This window comes from Coregonus clupeaformis, chromosome 31, assembly GCF_020615455.1.
Source record: "Coregonus clupeaformis isolate EN_2021a chromosome 31, ASM2061545v1, whole genome shotgun sequence".
Taxonomy (NCBI): Eukaryota; Metazoa; Chordata; class Actinopteri; order Salmoniformes; family Salmonidae; genus Coregonus; species Coregonus clupeaformis.
Window position 1 is genome coordinate 5,970,513 of NC_059222.1, and position 19,758 is coordinate 5,990,270.

At 44.6% G+C, this 19,758-nt stretch overlaps 1 protein-coding gene across 2 annotated transcripts in view; it reads right to left on the bottom strand.

Moving 5' to 3' along the window:
* Positions 1 to 248: 248 nt before the first annotated feature.
* Positions 249 to 19,758, bottom strand: part of LOC121547061 (MMS19 nucleotide excision repair protein homolog) — a 32,318-nt gene continuing 12,808 nt past the window's right edge. Inside the window, exons 14-31 of one of the 2 annotated variants that reach the window (XM_041858157.2) lie at positions 19,672 to 19,741; positions 11,118 to 11,243; positions 9,104 to 9,185; positions 8,894 to 8,991; positions 8,608 to 8,769; positions 8,331 to 8,483; positions 7,739 to 7,832; positions 7,512 to 7,614; positions 7,245 to 7,319; positions 4,790 to 4,916; positions 4,591 to 4,697; positions 2,680 to 2,736; positions 2,201 to 2,387; positions 1,986 to 2,068; positions 1,550 to 1,714; positions 1,024 to 1,083; positions 790 to 890; positions 249 to 516 (exon numbers count right to left, since the gene is read on the bottom strand). In XM_041858157.2, the coding sequence (XP_041714091.2) occupies positions 486 to 516; positions 790 to 890; positions 1,024 to 1,083; positions 1,550 to 1,714; positions 1,986 to 2,068; positions 2,201 to 2,387; positions 2,680 to 2,736; positions 4,591 to 4,697; positions 4,790 to 4,916; positions 7,245 to 7,319; positions 7,512 to 7,614; positions 7,739 to 7,832; positions 8,331 to 8,483; positions 8,608 to 8,769; positions 8,894 to 8,991; positions 9,104 to 9,185; positions 11,118 to 11,243; positions 19,672 to 19,741 (1,881 nt within the window). In that variant the 3' untranslated portion in view covers positions 249 to 485. Of the gene's footprint in view, positions 517 to 789; positions 891 to 1,023; positions 1,084 to 1,549; positions 1,715 to 1,985; positions 2,069 to 2,200; positions 2,388 to 2,679; positions 2,737 to 4,590; positions 4,698 to 4,789; positions 4,917 to 7,244; positions 7,323 to 7,511; positions 7,615 to 7,738; positions 7,833 to 8,330; positions 8,484 to 8,607; positions 8,770 to 8,893; positions 8,992 to 9,103; positions 9,186 to 11,117; positions 11,244 to 19,671; positions 19,742 to 19,758 lie in introns of both variants that reach the window. The other variant, XM_041858156.2, reaches the window with a different exon arrangement.

Genomic DNA, 19,758 nt, shown 5'->3' on the forward strand with positions numbered 1-19,758 from the left:
CTCTCCCCAATAGAAATGGTTCTCTTCTCTGTGCCAAGCTTGTTTCAGTGCAGCGCTGTCCTTCCATGGAGGGGCGGTTGGTTGTCACCCATAGGTCCATGCCACAATGCAGTGGGTCAGTCATGGTAGAAGCGGTACAAAAAATGGATTTGTACATTTGAGTCATTTAGCAGACGCTCCTATCCAGAGCGACTTACAGGAGCAATTAGGTTTAAGTGCCTTGCTCAAGGGCACATCGACATATTTTTTACCTAGTTGATTCGAACCAGCGACCTGTCGGTTACTGGCCCAACACTCTTAACCGCTAGGCTACCTGCCGCCCGTGTGAAATCTCATGTACAAGGTGAAGTGCTGTGGGTGGTGGTGAGATGTCCTAGACTCTAAGGGCAGTGCTAGGGCCCCAAGCCTGGATCCAGGGCCTCTTCCTCAGGAGCAAGTTGTCCATCTGTCCCCTCCCACACCCAGTCAAGGATGGGGGGCCAAACTCACCTGCCTCCTGGACTCCCCAGTAGGAACCTTCAAAGGAGAAGAGAGAGACATTATAATGAAAACATCGATACAGAAATTCAGGGCCTGTTTTCTCATCAGGTTTTCCTGTCATATTGACATTCTGCCTTTCTTAGAAGATGAACAGGAATCACCAATGTTACATCAACAGATTGGCATGACTGACCCTAGCCCTTGCAGATATGAGAATGTTTGAAGAAATCTAATGCCAAATCTAATGCCAGAGTCCAGTGTTGGGGGGGCCTGTCCCTATGTTCCCCAGTAGAGCACTCACTGACTCACCATTCATTCCGGGCCACCACTGCCTCACTCCTCACCATCCTCTTGTGGTCGTCCAGGGGGGCAGCCAGGGCGCGCAGCACCCTCGCACGGAAGGGCATGATCTGCCAGGGGAAGGGTGGGTTTGTTAATGGCCAGAGTTCATATGAATCAGTTGGTATGGACAATAGCAATCACTTATTAAAGGCCCATCAGTCAGCAGACAGAGGTTATGTGCAGTGCAGGCCAGGGTCTTACCTCATGTTCTGGAAAGCGGGAGAGGGCATGGATACAACGCAGAGAGGCTATCCGCACTTTCTGTGAGGACGAGGAGAGACGGACCTCAGACACAGACTAAAAAAAAGTACCTTCATGAATGACGATAGTGTTGTGGCATTGTGTACTGTGTGGGGATTGGGGACTATGGTTACTTACCTTGGTCATGTTGCTGGACTTGGCTAAAATACTGAACCGTCCAGATATCAAAGCGCCAAAAAGTGAAAGAATGTGCCAGTACAGTCGAGCAGCATTTCATTTGCAGGCACAGATGTATTGAATGCTCGCAATACGGCTGAGAGGTCTACCGCCGTTTCCGTTGTTACTATCAACGGAAGCTGAATCATCAATTTCTGGCACATTAAGAATAATGAGATACAAGGTCTGTGGGACAAGAGGCCCAACTCTAATGTCACAGAGAGAATACATCTCTGCCTGACACATGTTTTTAGACTCCCCTAGCTATTTCGCTTTCTTGGTGTGGTGGCTGTCATAACATGATACATACCATGGTAGGGCTGGTGGTGAGTGCCAGTGTGCGCCCCACCAGCACCTCCAGCTGGGTGGTGAGGGCTGAAGGGGGGTCCAGGAGGACAGGTTGCAGGCAGGACAGGGTAGACACCTGCACCCCCTGGTCCGGACACGACAGGGCCTCTAGCAGGAGGGGCAGGAGCTGACCAAACACAGGGGAGAATATAAAGGAGGACATCACCACGCGATATCCATAAGATAACAGTGCCATAGTGAGAAATGATGCTCCTCACAGATGTACAAAATACACATTTCACATGGGATGAAATTCTCAAATGTGTTTTACATTTCAAGATATAAAACACAATATTCATGGAGAAATACATATTTCGAAGTCATTCCTGTTTTTGCTCCCGTCTGGCACTTGTCTATTCTGTGTCACAGGTCCCTCTCCTGTCCTGTCTTCTACTTACTGCTGGTAGCTCAGTGAGCTGGACCTGTCTGGGTAGGCTGTTCACTATGTGAGACAGTGCCTTCAAGTAGCCAGACTTCTTCTCTGCAGAGGGAGAAAAGGAAGGGAAAGTTAAGAATTGGTACAATGAACAGGACTCTCACAAACTGGTTAACCAGTTTCATCACAACACGTGTCCTGCGTCTGTAGTGCATTGTGAATGTCTCTTCACAGTACCTTGGACTACAGAGTTGAAGCCCTGGACCAGTTTGGCAGAGTTCTCGGTGAAGAAGCGCTGGCGGTACATGATGCGTACGTCGGCGTGGCTACCGCGGTTGAGGACGTCCGGCGAGTCGCTCATCAGGAGAGAGAATCCATCGGCCGCTAACAAACCCAGCTCTGAGTCACTGAGCAGGGAGAAGAGCTAAGACAGACACACAGGATTATTGCGGTGTGTGAGGTTAGAGGTAGAGCCATTTCTCAAGCCTCAACTCATCCCTTAACCTCCACTGCTAAACTGAGGTGAACACAATACAAAAGGAATCAAACAAAGCTTTGTGTTCAATGTTCTTGGATTGAATATAATTATGACTAGACTTCATTATTACATTAGGCCAGGTTTTCTCCATGGGAGAAGAAACACTGAACAAATTGCAGACTGTGTGTGTGTGTGTATTAATCTGGGTGGGAGGACAAAGAGGACTCCTGTCCTTTACCTTGTCAGTCAGGGCTGTGGACAGAGGGTGGTAGCGGAGAAGCAGAGCCTTTGCCGCCTAAAGACAAGAAAGCCATTCACAACTGTATGAATGAATGGATGGAACAACACAACAATGTACAACAGGCAAGTCACCATTCACCCTGAAGGAGAAGGTCGTAGTAGTATCAGTGATCCCTAGTCTAAAGACGGAGGGGTTATAGTGTGAGGAGTCCAGTAGGCTAAGTATTGGCTAAGGGGAATAGGGAACGTAATAGATCAAATCTTGTGTGAATGGATACAGTGGGGGAAAAAAGTATTTAGTCAGCCACCAATTGTGCAAGTTCTCCCACTTAAAAAGATGAGAGAGGCCTGGTACACGTCAACTATGACAGACAAAATTAGAAGAAAAAAAATCCTGAAAATCACATTGTAGGATTTGTTATGAATTTATTTGCAAATTATGGTGGAAAATAAGTATTTGGTCAATAACAAAAGTTTCTCAATACTTTGTTATATACCCTTTGTTGGCTATGACACAGGTCAAACGTTTTCTGTAAGTCTTCACAAGGTTTTCGCACACTGTTGCTGGTATTTTGGCCCATTCCTCCATGCAGATCTCCTCTAGAGCAGTGATGTTTTGGGGCTGTCGCTGGGCAACACAGACTTTCAACTCCCTCCAAAGATTTTCTATGGGGTTGAGATCTGGAGACTGGCTAGGCCACTCCAGGACCTTGAAATGCTTCTTACTGAAGCCACTCCTTCGTTGCCCGGGCAGTGTGTTTGGGATCATTGTCATGCTGAAAGACCCAGCCACATTTCATCTTCAATGCCCTTGCTGATGGAAGGAGGTTTTCACTCAAAATCTCACGATACATGGCCCCATTCATTATTTCCTTTACACGGATCAGTCGTCCTGGTCCCTTTGCAGAAAAAACAGCCCCAAAGCATGATGTTTCCACCCCCATGCTTCACAGTAGGTATGGTGTTCTTTGGATGCAACTCAGCATTCTTTGTCCTCCAAACACGACGAGTTGAGTTTTTACCAAAAAGTTATATTTTGGTTTCATCTGACCATATGACATTCTCCCCAATCCTCTTCTGGATCATCCAAATGCACTCTAGCAAACTTCAGACGGGCCTGGACATGTACTGGCTTAAGCAGGGGGACACGTCTGGCACTGCAGGATTTGAGTCCCTGGCAGCGTAGTGTGTTACTGATGGTAGGCTTTGTTACTTTGGTCCCAGCTCTCTGCAGGTCATTCACTAGGTACCCCCGTGTGGTTCTGGGATTTTTGCTCACCGTTCTTGTGATCATTTTGACCCCACGGGGTGAGATCTTGCGTGGAGCCCCAGATCGAGGGAGATTATCAGTGGTCTTGTATGTCTTCCATTTCCTAATAATTGCTCCCACAGTTGATTTCTTCAAACCAAGCTGCTTACCTATTGCAGATTCAGTCTTCCCAGCCTGGTGCAGGTCTACAATTTTGTTTCTGGTGTCCTTTGACAGCTCTTTGGTCTTGGCCATAGTGGAGTTTGGAGTGTGACTGTTTGAGGTTGTGGACAGGTGTCTTTTATACTGATAACAAGTTCAAACAGGTGCCATTAATACAGGTAACGAGTGGAGGACAGAGGAGCCTCTTAAAGAAGAAGTTACAGGTCTGTGAGAGCCAGAAATCTTGCTTGTTTGTAGGTGACCAAATACTTATTTTCCACCATAATTTGCAAATAAATTCATTAAAAATCCTACAATGTGATTTTCTGGATTTTTTTCCCTCAATTTGTCTGTCATAGTTGACGTGTACCTATGATGAAAATTACAGGCCTCTCTCATCTTTTTAAGTGGGAGAACTTGCACAATTGGTGGCTGACTAAATACTTTTTTTCCCCACTGTAGAATACTACCATAGTAGTAATGTAAAGGTGGTCTAACCCAGAGCAGCAGAGTGAACGCCTGCGTTCTGACTGAGGAGGATGCAGAGTCTAGCTCAGTGGAGATCCTCTTTAACATTCTGTCTATCAGAGAGTCCAGGGCTTCTCCTGTAGACACACACACAAGATTAATATACCAGCTCACCAACATTAATTTGACCAATTCTCATTCAAATAAAGGACAGGACTGGAGGACTCACCTGCAGGCCTCTTGTTGACCAGCCCAGCGTAGCACTTGGCGGCTGAGGTGTAGGAGAGGGGATGGTTACAGGTACAGCTCAGCTCCTCTAGTTCTAACAGTAGTCTATCTATCTGGGGAACCTCCACCTGTCCAGGGCACACGGTCAGTCAGTCAGTCTACGATAACAGGCTAAATCGAGCCATTAAATGTACATGATCGGTCAGGAGATCTTAACAAGAATGCAACATACAGTGCATACAGAAAGTATTCAGACCCCTTGACTTTTTCCACATTTTGTTACATAACAGCCTTATTCTAAAATTGATTAAATATGATTTTTTCATCAATCTACACACAATACCCCATAATGACAAAGTGAAAACAGGTTTTTTGAAATTTTTGCAAATGTATTAAATAAACAGAATTTACGTAAGTATTCAGACCCTTTGCTATGAGACTCGAAATTGAGCTCAGGTGCATCCTGTTTCCATTTATCATCCTTGAGATATTTCTGCAACTTGATTGGAGTCCACCTATGGTAGATTCAATTGATTGGACATGATTTGGAAAGGCACACACCAGTCTATATAAGGTCCCACAGTTGACAGCGCATGTCAGAGCAAAAACTAAGCCATGAGGTCAAAGGGATTGTCCATAGAGCTCCGAGACAGGATTGTGTCGAGGCACAGATATAGGGAAGGGTACCAAAAAACACCTGTTGTATTCGGCGCATGTGACAAATAACATTTGATTTGATATAAGGAAGACTGTTGATTCTGCAAATCTCCATCGCATGCTGATGACACAATTATTTATTCTAGCGCATCTAATATTGAGAAGGCTTTTCAGGAGTTACAGTTGGCTTTTGATGTTATTCAAAGGCAGCTTTTTGAATTGAAACTTTATGGTTTTCTCTTCCCTGAAAGTAAACAGATAGTCACTTGCAGATTTTAACTATAAAAAGGCCAGCAATTGATAGGGTCACCTCCTATAAGTATCTTGGGATTTGGTTAGATGAAAAGCTGAATTTTAAACAGCACATTGATAACTTCACCAAGAAACTGACGTTGAAATTGGGTTTCTATTTTAGGAACAAATCTTGCTTTTCAATGTTAGCCAGAAAGGACCTTGTTCAAAGCACTTTTTTTTTTATCAGTGTTGGATTATGCTGATATTGTCTATATGCAGGCCTCAGCAAGTACCTTAAAAACTCTGGACACAGTGTATCATGGTGCTTTAACATTCATTAAAAATGCTACATCACTCACCCATCACTGTGATTTGTATGCTATGGTGCAATGGACCTCTCTCTCCACCAGGAGGCTAAAGCACTGGTACACTTTTGTGTACAAAGCATTGATGGGACAACTCCCTTTGTATCTCTGTTCCTTACTGACCAGATCACTCACTCAATACAGTCTTCGTTCACAGTCGCTGCCGTCCTTGTCTGTTCCTAAGGCTAGAACTGAGATGGCGAATCAATATATTTCCCATAATGCCCCTTCATCCTGGAACATATTTCAAAAGATATTAAAGTTAGGGGAGTTAGTGTCCTTGCCTGTTTTTTAGACTCTGGTCGACAACACTGTTTGTGATAGCTGCAGTTGTTTCTAATCTTCAATTGTATCTGTAACTTGTCACACAGTCTTTTGTGTGTATTTTGTATTTTTCTGTAATATTTTATGTACACGCTGCTATTTTCCAGTTTTGCCTTCTTGCCAGGTCGCCCTCGCAAAATAGGTTTTTAACCTCAAAGGGGTCTTACCTGGTTAAATAAAGGTTAAATAAAAAATGTATGAAAACCTGCTCCAGAGCGCTCAGGACCTCAGACTGGGGTGAAGGTTCATCTTCCAATAGGACAATGACCCTAAGCACACAGCCAAGACAACGCAGGAGTGGCTTTCGGGACAAGTCTCTGAATGTCCTTGAGTAGCTCAGCCAGAGCCCGGACTTGAACCTGATTGAACATCTCTGGAGAGACCTGAAAATAGCTGTGCCGTGACGCTCCCCATCCAACCTGACAGAGCTTGAGAGGATCTGCGGAGATGAATGGGAGAAACTCCCCAAATACAGGTGTGCCAAGCTTGTAGCGTCATACCCAAGAAGACTTGAAGCTGTAATCGCTGCCAAAGGTGCTTCAACAAAGTACTGAGTAAAGGGTCTGAATACTTATGTAAATGTAATATTTCAGTTTTAATTAAATAATTTAAAAACGTATTTTTCTTTGTCATTATGGGGTATTGTGTGTAGATTGATGAGGAAAAAAACTATTTAATCCATTTTAGAATAAGGCTGTAACGTAACAAAATTTTGAAAAAGTCAAGGGTCTGAATACTTTCCGAATGCACTGTACGAGTATCCAGTGTAACGCAACAAACAGGTATCCTTTGTATGAACATTTAACAGTACAATGTAAAAAATATGTAATTTTGAAGTCTTGTCATGAGGTGCCAAGGCATAGGGGGCGGTCTTACACTCCGTGGCAGCGAGCACACACAACCCATGAGCAGACACACCATCTGGGACTGGCTCCAGGAGTCACCTGCCTGCTTCTGGAGGACAGGGTCAAAGGACAATGTCACTCAACACATTCAGCATACCACTCAGTAATACAATGCTCTATTTATTCCCAGTATGAATCCTGTCCCTGGGGTGTCCTCTGTAGGTATAACAGTGAAGAAAACATTTTCAAAAAGCGATGGCTCAGTGATGGCTGGTTGTCTTTAGCATTGAAACCTGACCTTGAGGAGCTGGATCTGGGAGGGGAAGGCGTTCTCTGGCAGGAAGGAAACGTCACCGTCAAGGAAGAGGGACACGGCCCGCGAGGCTGTTTGGCCAGCCAGTCTGGTGACAGAGCAGTGGTTAGCACCAAGCCAACATATTTACATATAACATAAATGTGCCATTATCAATTATGGGTGTGTGTGTCTCTTCTGGGTGGCTGGCTCTCTCAGTGATGTCAACTCACTGGGACTGTAGTCGGGCACAGGTGGTGCTGATGACAGGTACCATGGCTGACAGGACAGTCTCCTCCAACATCGGGGTCCGATGGTGTGAGGACCCTTCAAATACACACAGATCAGAAGCAGAAAAAGAGTGCTTTGTCTGTCCAACATCATGACGTGGAAGACATTTGCATTTAGTTAGCATAGATTTATTTTTATAATTTTTTTTACGCTCTTATCCAGAGCGACTTACAGTTAAGTGAGTGCATACATTTTCATACTGGCCCCCCGTGGGAATCGAACCCACAACCCTGGCGCTGCATACACTGCAAACACCATGCTCTACCAACTGAGCTACATCCCTGCCGGCCATTCCCTCCCCTACCCTGGACGACGCTGGCTAATTGTGCGCCGCCCCATGGGTCTCCCGGTCGCGGCCGGCTACGACAGTCATATATTCGCTAAAACACCAACACATTCTCAGTACAAGCTTCCCTCGTAAAATAGATTTCTCATCTCAATGGACTTTCTGGTTCAATAAAGGTTGTACTTCCTGGTTCACATTACAATGTGTTGCACAGGCCTGAAGGCTTGTGTTGGTCAGAATATTCTCACCCTGCAAAGCTGCCTGCAATGCCAGTCCGAGCAGACGCAGAATGATGTCATGGAAGACGCGACCGGTCTCTTCAGTGTCCTGGGCCTGCTCTGCTATCCTCTGCAGACTGTGGCAGACAGAGATCACCTCTTCCAATGAGAACGAACCAGTGCCTGTTGGGAGAGAGATTACATCATCATTGTCATCATCATCAGAATCTACTTCTACAACTTAACATAGATATTTAGAAGGGTCTACCAATACAATGACAGAAGAGCCTGTTGCAGTGACACATACCAGTATGTGCGGAGGTGAGGACCTGTAGCAGGACAGGTGTGCTCTCCTGAACCACACTGGGCCGGGACGACACCGCAGCCAGCGCCGTCACACAGCGCTGACGCACTGCCTGCTGGGGATGTTCCTGGGACGGCGTGGCACTGTCACCTTGTGCCATGGGCTCTGGGAGCAGGAGAGGAAATGGTTAAATTCAGTAACCCTCCTCTGGTTAGAATGATGTAACTGAAAACACGTAATGACAGAGAAGACCTTTGTTTACATTATTTCATTTTTGACCTTAACCCACCTGAGAAGATCTCTTCCTTCAGCCGTGGAACCATCTTAGAGATGAAGGCTGCAGGGTGCAGGTGAGCCAGAGCCCCTGCACACTCAACCACAGCCAGGCTGGACAGACAGGGAGAGACCGAGAGAAGGACCAAACCATTGTGTTATTTGGTTGATTAGGTATCATAGACTTCTGATTGCCCTCCCAGAGCGACTGAAAACGGGTACTAACCTGACTTTAGCATCTTCCTCCTCCAGGATGAGCCTGGTGAGGTGGTCAACGACCAGCTCCACATCTGACTCTAACAGAAGGCCTAGGAGAGAGGTGGAAGATGTCAACCTATACATCTCAGCATAGTAAGGGGAGATGTAGCACAAACCGAATGGCCAATCAAATGTATTCCCTATCCCACAGTAACAGGATAGCACAAGCTGAACGGCATGTGGCCAAAACCACATTCTGACCGATTCAAACCTGTGCAGCAGAGAGGTTAGCTCAAAAGGTCTCAAATATGTTGAGCGGGGTCAGGTATACACTACCAGTCAAAAGTATGGACACACCTACTCATTCAAGGGTTTTTCTTTATTTTTTTATATTTTCTACATTGTAGAATAATAGTGAAGACATCAAAACTATGAAATAATAATATGTAGTAACCAGAAAAGTGTTATATTTGAGATTCTTCAAATAGCCACCCTTTGCCTTGATGACAGCTTTGCACACTCTTGGCATTCTCTCAACCAACTTCATGAGGTAGTCACCTGGAATGCATTTCAATTAACAGGTGTGCCTTCTTAAAAGGTAATTTGTGGAATTTCTTTCCTTCTTAATGTGTTTGAGCCAATCAGTTGTGTTGTGACAAGGTAGTGGGGGGGGGGGGTTATACAGAAGATAGCCCTATTTGGTAAAAAAACAAGTCCAGGTCAAATGAGCAAAGAGAAACGACAGTCAATCATTGCTTTAAGACATGAAGGTCAGTCAATACAGAAAATGTCAACAACTTTGAAAGTTTCTTCAAGACCCAGAGTTACTTCTGCTGCAGAGGATAAGTTAATTAGAGTTACCAGCCTCAGAAATTGCAGCCCAAATAATTGCAGCCCAAATAAATGCTTCACAGAGTTCAAGTCACAGACATATCTTTCTGTTCAGAGGGGACTGTGTGAATCAGGCCTTCATGGTCGAATTGCTGCAAAGAAACCACTACTAAAGGACACCAATAAGAAGAAGAGACCTGCTTGGGCCAAGAAACACGAGCAATGGACATTAGACCGGTGGAAATCTATCCTTTGGTCTGATGAGTCCAAATTTCCGATTTTTGGTTCCAACCGCCGTGTCTTTGTGAGACGCGGTGTGGGTGAACGAATGATCTCTGCATGTGTATTTCCCACCGTAAAGCATGGAGGAGGAGGTGTTATGGTGTGGGGGTGCTCTGCTGGTGACACTGTCTGTGATTTATTTAGAATTCAAGGCACACTTAACCAGCATGGCTACCACATTATTCTGCAGCGATACGCCATCACATCTGGTTAGGGCTTAGTGGGACTATCATTTGTTTTTCAACAGGACAATGACCCAACACACCTCCAGGCTGTGTAAGGGCTATTTTACCAAGAAGGAGAGTGATGGAGTGCTACATCAGATGACCTGGCCTCCACTATCCCACGACCTCAACCCAATTGAGATGGTTTGGGATGAGTCGGACGGCAGAGTGAAGGAAAAGCAGCCAACAAGTGCTCAGCATATGTGGGAACTCCTTCAAGAATGTTGGAAAAGCATTCCAGGTGAAGCTGGGGCGGCAGGTAGCTTAGTGGTTAAGAGCGTCACTGGTTCCAATCCCCGAGCCGACTAGGTGAAAAATCTGTCCATGTGCCCTTGAGCAAGGCACTTAACCCTAATTGCTCCTGTAAGTCGCTCTGGATAAGAGCGTCTGCTAAATGACTATAATGTAAAAATGTAAATGTAAGCTGGTTGAGAGAATGCCAAGAGTGTGCAAAGCTGTCATCAAGGTAAAGGGTGGCTATTTGAAGAATCTCAAATATAAAATATATTTTGATTTGTTTAACACTTTTTTGGTTACTACATGATTCCATATGTGTTATTTCATAGTTTTGATGTCTTGACTATTATTCTACAATGTAGAAAATAGTAAAAATAAAGAAACACCCTTGAATGAGAAGGTGTGTCCAAACCTTTGACTGGTACTGTATGTTAATTGGAAGAGGGGTTGAAAGGTTAGGAGTGTCACCTGTCTGTTGGCCCAGAGCAGTGAGCAGACGCATAGATGTGATCTGGAGGTCAGCATTGCTCTCAGACAGAGCAGAGAATACTATACTGCACAGAGACTGCCTGAAGTCCAACAGCACACTCTCATCTGGGGGAGAGAGAGAGAGAGAGAGAGAGAGAGAGAGAGAGAGAGAGAGAGATGTAAATGAGTCGGACGGCAGAGTGAAGGAAAAGCAGCCAACAAGTGCTCAGCATATGTGGGAACTCCTTCAAGAATGTTGGAAAAAAGAGAGAGAGAGAGAGAGAGAGAGAGCTCAAAGACATTGCTCCTGCATTTTTAACAAAATATATAGATTTAGAGTTAGATAAAGTAGGATTTTTTGGCAGGGACATATACAGGATGCTACCCTCCACAGCATAACCTTCATTCCAAACCAAAACTCCAAACCTACAACCTGATTTTGGACGGAATTACCTGGAAAGTTTTCTACTACCAAGGATTACTATTCTCAAACTATACAGCAAATGCTCTGGCAAACAAACAGAAACCTGAAAACACCATCCAACCTGGAACTGAGTGAGTAATGTTTAGTATGAAGCTATTTTTCACTTTCAAAAACCAAGAAGAAAAATACATTACAATGATATATTTTATTTTATAAGGACTGAATGCTAAGGCTACCAAGCTTAAGCTTACTTGACAAAGAGATACAATTTCAATTAGCACTGACGTGTGAAGTGAGAGGTGTCAAAGCCCCTGAGCCCAACAATGGCAGGAGAGTCGTACAGTCTACCCCAACCAAATGGAGGCCTTAGAAGCACCCCCCCCCACTGTTCAGAGGTCATTAAAATACAGTACCCTCTGAATGTAAAAAACGACAAGACACGAAAAAAGTACAAATTGAAACTTCTTTTGGGGAAGCAGGAGACACTTTTTGCTGATTTGTATAAAAATGGGAACATAAGCAACCTTATCTTCCACACAGACCATCCCCTGGCATGGCACAGTGCTATACTAGCACACTACCCCTCTGTTAAGAGGGGGGTGTTAGCGACGAGTGGAAACTCAGGATACTGGACAACGAGGACTCTGAGTCGTCTAATATTAATCTCTATAAATCTGGAACCGTTTTGGTTCAAGGCAACACCAAACAGTTCCAGCTGGACTTTCACCTAATCAAAGAAATAGCTCAGCAGGAGAAGCTCTCCCTTGAGAAAGATACCCCTACCCTGAGCGGGTCAGACCAGACCTCTTCATTAAATAACCCCACAGAGCAACCCCAAGCAGAAAGTCAACTTCCCAGTACAGAGTACTACTCCCTCATTGAAATGAAGGATAAATTCACCCAGCTGGAGGTAAGGCAGGTGGAGCTGGAACAACAGGTGAACACACTCCAGTCAGCACAGACCCAGACAACAGTCCAGCACAACAACACCCCCTTAACTAGACCTGGAGAGCTGCAGGTAGAGAGAGACATGTCTGCACTCTGGACTGTGGTGAGACAACATCAACAGGAGAAAGAGCAGGAGCAGGAGAAGAACAGAGCACTAGAGGAGAGGATCGGAGTGCTGGAGGAGAAGGTGAGAACGATGACGGGTGACATAGAACAACCCATTAGAGAGCTGGCCACCCCCGCAGAGAAGCCAGCAGAACAGCCCTCCTCAGATCCTGGCCAAAGTCTCGACACCGCAGCAGAACAGTACACCCTAGACCCTGACCATAGCCTCGACATCACACACAGACAAACAAATGAAGAACCCCAAGCCCAGGGGATCCCAACCCCTCTGAGCAACCCCCCAGTCAGACACCCTGATAGCCCTCATGACGACCCCCCCACACCCACTGAGGACATACACAAGCCACAGATTGTACTCCTTATGGACTCAAACGGGAAATACATACAAGAAAATAAACTTTTTCCAAAACACACAGTGTCTAAACTCTGGTGTCCAAACACCCAGCGCGCCCTAGACCTTCTGTCTGAGGACCGACTAGGATCACCCAGCCACATAATAATACACACAGGCACAAACGACCTGAGAACACAGCAGGAAAGGGTGGCCACATCACTCAAGGGAGTGATAGAAAAAAGCTTCTTCTACTTTCCCCAACGCACAAGTGGTTATCTCAACCCTGTTACCACGAAAAGACTTCCACCCTGCTACCATACAGCGGGTAAACGCAAGTATTTCCCGTGACTGTGCATCAAAACCAAATGTCTACCTGGCCCACCACTCCACCCTGGACGTGAACAGCCTTTATGACCAGGTCCACCTATACAAGGCAGCAGTGCCCACCTTCGCCCGGACCCTAAAGGATATCGCCCTCAACCGCAGACACAACACCTCACACAGGAGCAACAGATCAACAGACACCCCGCCCAGACCAGCGAGACACCCTCCCAGACCTGCGGGACCCCCCCCAGGACCTACACATAGAGGACCCCCGCAGAGAGGACCTACATCCAGACCACAGCACCATCAACCACATCTACACCCCCCACCCCCACCAATTAACTCCCCCCCAAGTCAACCATGCCCACACCCCATTTAGGCCCCCTCAGATCAGACCTATGCCCCTCCTACCCACCCCAAGCCCCCCACTCCCACAAAGAGGGCCTCAACATGAAAGTCACACATACGCCCAGGCCGTGAGCAGGCAAACAGGCCCAACACCCACTCTTACACTAGCCCAAGCCAATGGCATGTACCAGATGCTCAGCAGGCTCTGCTCACAATTACTGGCCTGAGGCCAAACCACACAACCAACAACATTAGACACTTTATGGAACACAAAGCCTTCACTATTTCATCCTGGAATATCCAAGGCCTGAGGTCATCTGCCTTTGGCCTAAAGAGCAGGAATCTGGACTTCACCAAAGAAATCGGAAATACAGACATTGTCATCCTACAAGAAACATGGTATAGAGGAGACGGACCCACTGGTTGCCCTCTAGGTTACAGAGAGCTGGTAGTCCCATCCACCAAACTACCAGGTGTGAAACAGGGAAGGGACTCAGGGGGTATGCTAATTTGGTATAGAGCAGACCTAACTCACTCTATTAAATTAATCAAAACAGGAACATTTTACATTTGGTTAGAAATTCAAAAGGAAATTATCTCAACTGAGAAAAATGTCCTCCTGTGTGCTACCTATATCCCCCCACTAGAATCCCCATACTTTAATGAAGACAGTTTCTCCATCCTGGAGGGGAAATCAATCATTTCCAGACCCAGGGACATGTACTAGTCTGTGGCGACCTAAATGCCAGAACTGGACAAGAACCTGATACCCTCAGCACACAGGGGGGACAAACACCTACCTGGAGGTGACAGCATTCCCTCCCCCATATGCCCCCTAGACACAACTACGACAACATAACCAACAAAAACGGGTCACGACTCCTGCAGCTCTGTCGCACACTGGGTATGTACATAGTCAATGGTAGGCTTCGAGGGGACTCCTATGGTAGGTACACCTATAGCTCATCTCTTGGCAGTAGTACTGTAGACTACTTTATCACTGACCTCAACCCAGAGTCTCTCAGAGCGTTCACAGTCAGCCCACTGACACCCCTATCAGACCACAGCAAAATCACAGTCTACTTGAACAGAGCAATACTCAATCATGAGGCATCAAAGCCAAAGGAACTGAATAATATTAAGAAATGCTATAGATGGAAGGAAAGTAGTGTTGAAACCTACCAAAAACAATTAGGAAACAACAAATTCAATCCATTCTAGACAACTTCCTGGACAAAACGTTCCACTGTAATAGTGAAGGTGTAAACTTGGCAGTAGAAAACCTAAACAGTATATTTGACCTCTCAGCTTCCCTATCAAATCTAAAAATCTCTAACAGAAAACCAAAGAAAAGTAATAACAGTGATAAATGGTTTGATGAAGAATGCAAAAACCTAAGAAAGAAATTGAGAAACCTATCCAACCAAAAACATAGAGACCCAGAAAACCTGAGCCTACGCCTTCACTATGGTGAATCACTAAAACAATACAGAAATACACTACGGAAAAAGAAGGAACAGCATGTCAGAAATCAGCTCAATGTAATTGAAGAATCCATAGACTCTAACCACTTCTGGGAAAATTGGAAAACACTAAACAAACAACAACACGAAGAGCTATCTATCCAAAACGGAGATGTATGGGTAAACCACTTCTCCAATCTTTTTGGCCCTATAACAGAGAACAAACAGCAAAAATATATACATGATCAAATGCAAATCTTAGAATCAACTATTAAAGACTACCAGAACCCACTGGATTCTCCAATTACATTGAATGAACTACAGGACAAAATACAAACCCTCCAACCCAAAAAGTCCTGTGGTGTTGATGGTATCCTCAATGAAATGATAAAATATACAGACCACAAATTTCAATTAGCTATACTTAAACTCTTTAACATCATCCTTAGCTCTGGCATCTTCCCCAATATTTGGAACCAAGGACTGATCACCCCAATCCACAAAAGTGGAGACAAATTTGACCCCAATAACTACCGTGGGATATGCGTCAACAGCAACCTTGGGAAAATCCTCTGCATTATCATTAACAGCAGACTAGTTCATTTCCTCAGTGAAAACAATGTACTGAGCAAATGTCAAATTGGCTTTTTACCAAATTACCGTACGACAGACCACGTATTCACCCTGCACACCCTAATTGACAAACAAACAAACCAAAACAAAGGCAAAGTCTTCTCATGCTTTGTTGATTTCAAAAAAGCTTTTGACTCAATTTGGCATGAGGGTCTGCTATACAAATTGATGGAAAGTGGGGTTGGGGGAAAAACATACGACATTATAAAATCCATGTACACAAACAACAAGTGTGCGGTTAAAATTGGCAAAAAACACACACATTTCTTTCCACAGGGCCGTGGGGTGAGACAGGGATGCAGTTTAAGCCCCACCCTCTTCAACATATACAGTGGGGAAAAAAAGTATTTAGTCAGCCACCAATTGTGCAAGTTCTCCCACTTAAAAAGATGAGAGAGGCCTGTAATTTTCATCATAGGTACAAGTCAACTATGACAGACAAATAGAGGGAAAAAAATCCAGAAAATCACATTGTAGGATTTTTAATGAATTTATTTGCAAATTATGGTGGAAAATAAGTATTTGGTCACCTACAAAGAAGCAATATTTCTGGCTCTCACAGACCTGTAACTTCTTCTTTAAGAGGCTCCTCTGTCCTCCACTCGTTACCTGTATTAATGGCACCTGTTTGAACTTGTTATCAGTATAAAAGACACCTGTCCACAACCTCAAACAGTCACACTCCAAACTCCACTATGGCCAAGACCAAAGAGCTGTCAAAGGACACCAGAAACAAAATTGTAGACCTGCACCAGGCTGGGAAGACTGAATCTGCAATAGGTAAGCAGCTTGGTTTGAAGAAATCAACTGTGGGAGCAATTATTAGGAAATGGAAGACATACAAGACCACTGATAATCTCCCTCGATCTGGGGGCTCCACGCAAGATCTCACCCCGTGGGGGTCAAAATGATCACAAGAACGGTGAGAAAAAATCCCGAACCACACAGGGGGACCTAGTGAATGACCTGCAGAGAGCTGGGACCAAAGTAACAAAGCCTACCATTAGTAACACACTACGCCCGCCAGGGACTAAAATCCTGCAGTGCCAGACGTGTCCCCCTGCTTAAGCCAGTACATGTCCAGGCCCGTCTGAAGTTTGCTAGAGTGCATTTGGATGATCCAGAAGAGGATTGGGAGAATGTCATATGAAACCAAAATATAACTTTTTGGTAAAAACTCAACTCGTCGTGTTTGGAGGACAAAGAATGCTGAGTTGCATCCAAAGAACACCATACCTACTGTGAAGCATGGGGGTGGAAACATCATGCTTTGGGGCTGTTTTTCTGCAAATGGACCAGGACGACTGATCCGTGTAAAGGAAAGAATGAATGTGACCATGTATCGTGAGATTTTGAGTGAAAACCTCCTTCCATCAGCAAGGGCATTGAAGATGAAACGTGGCTGGGTCTTTCAGCATGACACTGATCCCAAACACACCGCCCGGGCAACGAAGGAGTGGCTTCGTAAGAAGCATTTCAAGGTCCTGGAGTGGCCTAGCCAGTCTCCAGATCTCAACCCCATAGAAAATCTTTGGAGGGAGTTGAAAGTCCGTGTTGCCCAGCGACAGCCCCAAAACATCACTGCTCTAGAGGAGATCTGCATGGAGGAATGGGCCAAAATACCAGCAACAGTGTGTGAAAACCTTGTGAAGACTTACAGAAAACGTTTGACCTGTGTCATTGCCAACAAAGGGTATATAACAAAGTATTGAGAAACTTTTGTTATTGACCAAATACTTATTTTCCACCATAATTTGCAAATAAATTCATAAAAAATCCTACAATGTGATTTTCTGGATTTTTTTTCTCATTTTGTCTGTCATAGTTGACGTGTACCTATGATGAAAATTACAGGCCTCTCTCATCTTTTTAAGTGGGAGAACTTGCACAATTGGTGGCTGACTAAATACTTTTTTCCCCCACTGTATATCAATGAATTGGCGAGGGCACTAGAACAGTCTGCAGCACCCGGCCTCACCCTACTAGAATCTGAAGTCAAATGTCTTCTGTTTGCTGATGATCTGGTGCTTCTGTCACCAACCAAGGAGGGCCTACAGCAGCACCTAGATCTTCTGCACAGATTCTGTCAGACCTGGGCCCTGACAGTAAATCTCAGTAAGACAAAAATAATGGTGTTCCAAAAAGGTCCAGTTGCCAGGACCACAAATACAAATTCCATCTAGACACCGTTGCCCTAGAGCACACAAAAAACTATACATACCTCGGCCTAAACATCAGCGCCACAGGTAACTTCCACAAAGCTGTGAACGATCTGAGAGACAAGGCAAGAAGGGCCTTCTATGCCATCAAAAGGAACATAAAATTTGACATACCAATTAGGATCTGGCTAAAAATACTTGAATCAGTTATAGAACCCATTGCCCTTTATGGTTCTGAGGTCTGGGGTCCGCTCACCAACCAAGAATTCACAAAATGGGACAAACACCAAATTGAGACTCTGCATGCAGAATTCTGCAAAAACATCCTCCGTGTACAACGTAAAACACCAAATAATGCATGCAGAGCAGAATTAGGCCAATACCCGCTAATTATCAAAATCCAGAAAAGAGCCGTTCAATTCTATAACCACTTAAAAGGAAGCGATTCCCAAACCTTCCATAACAAAGCCATCACCTACAGAGAGATGAACTTGGAGAAGAGTCCCCTAAGTAAGCTTGTCCTGGGCCTCTGTTCACAAACACAAACAGACCCCACACAGCCCCAGGACAACAACAACAACACAATTAGACCCAACCAAATCATGAAAAAACAAAAAGAGAATTACTTGACACATTGGAAAGAACAAACAAAAAAACAGAGCAAACTAGAATGCTATTTGGCCCTAAACAGAGTACACAGTGGCAGAATACCTGACCACTGTGACTGACCCAAACTTAAGGAAAGCTTTGACTATGTACAGACTCAGTGACCATAGCCTTGCTATTGAGAAAGGCCGCCGTAGGCAGACCTGGCTCTCAAGAGAAGACAGGCTATGTGCACACTGCCCACAAAATGAGGTGGAAACTGAGCTGCACTTCCTAACCTCCTGCCAAATGTATGACCATATTAGAGACACATATTTCCCTCAGATTACAGCGATCCACAAAGAATTCGAAAACAAACCCAATTTTGATAAACTCCCTTATCTACTGGGTGAAAAACCACAGTGTGCCATCACAGCTGCAAGATTTGTGACCTGTTGCCACAAGAAAAGGGCAACCAGTGAAGAACAAACACCATTGTAAATACAACCCATATTTATGTTTATTTATTTTCCCATTTGTACTTTAACTATTTGCACATTGTTACAACACTGTATATATACATAATATGACATTTGAAATGTCTTTATTCTTTTGAAACTTCTGAGTGTAATGTTTACTGTTAATATTTATTGTTTATTTCACTTTTGTTTACTATCTACTTCCCTTGCTTTGGCAATGTTAACACACGTTTCCCATGCCAATAAAGCCCTTAAATTGAAATTGAAATTGAATTGAGAGAGTAGGGTAGGGTAAGGGGAGAGAGAGGGAGATAGAGAAAAAAGGAAGAGAGAGAGGGAGGAGATCGGGGTTGTGAAAGTGCAAGTGTGACAATTGGGAAAAGGTTAATAGAACAATTCACAGAGCCACATATCACACAAAGCAGGAAGGAAAGAGGAGAGTATAATAGGAGAAATGAACAAACTATTTCAGGAGGGACTAGGAGTTATTGTACAGTAGAAATGACTGGACATTATCATCATTCCTAAAGCATGATTTGTGATTAAAAGTGTTATAACGCTTGGGCAAATTCTAACGGCGTTCCGCTTCAAATACGCTTTCAAATGAGGCCCTGAAATCAAGCACTGTATATCACACGTTTAGCAGCAGAGGCATAAAATAGTGGAGGAAAGGAGGAACGGGACATTAATGAATGTGGCACAAAGAGCGGGACAGTAATGGACGTTACACTTACCCTCCTCTGATGACTTCACCGGCTGGACGAAGCCCTGTAACACATCCAGTAGGGTGCGCCGCTGAGCACACTACACAGGGGAGGACA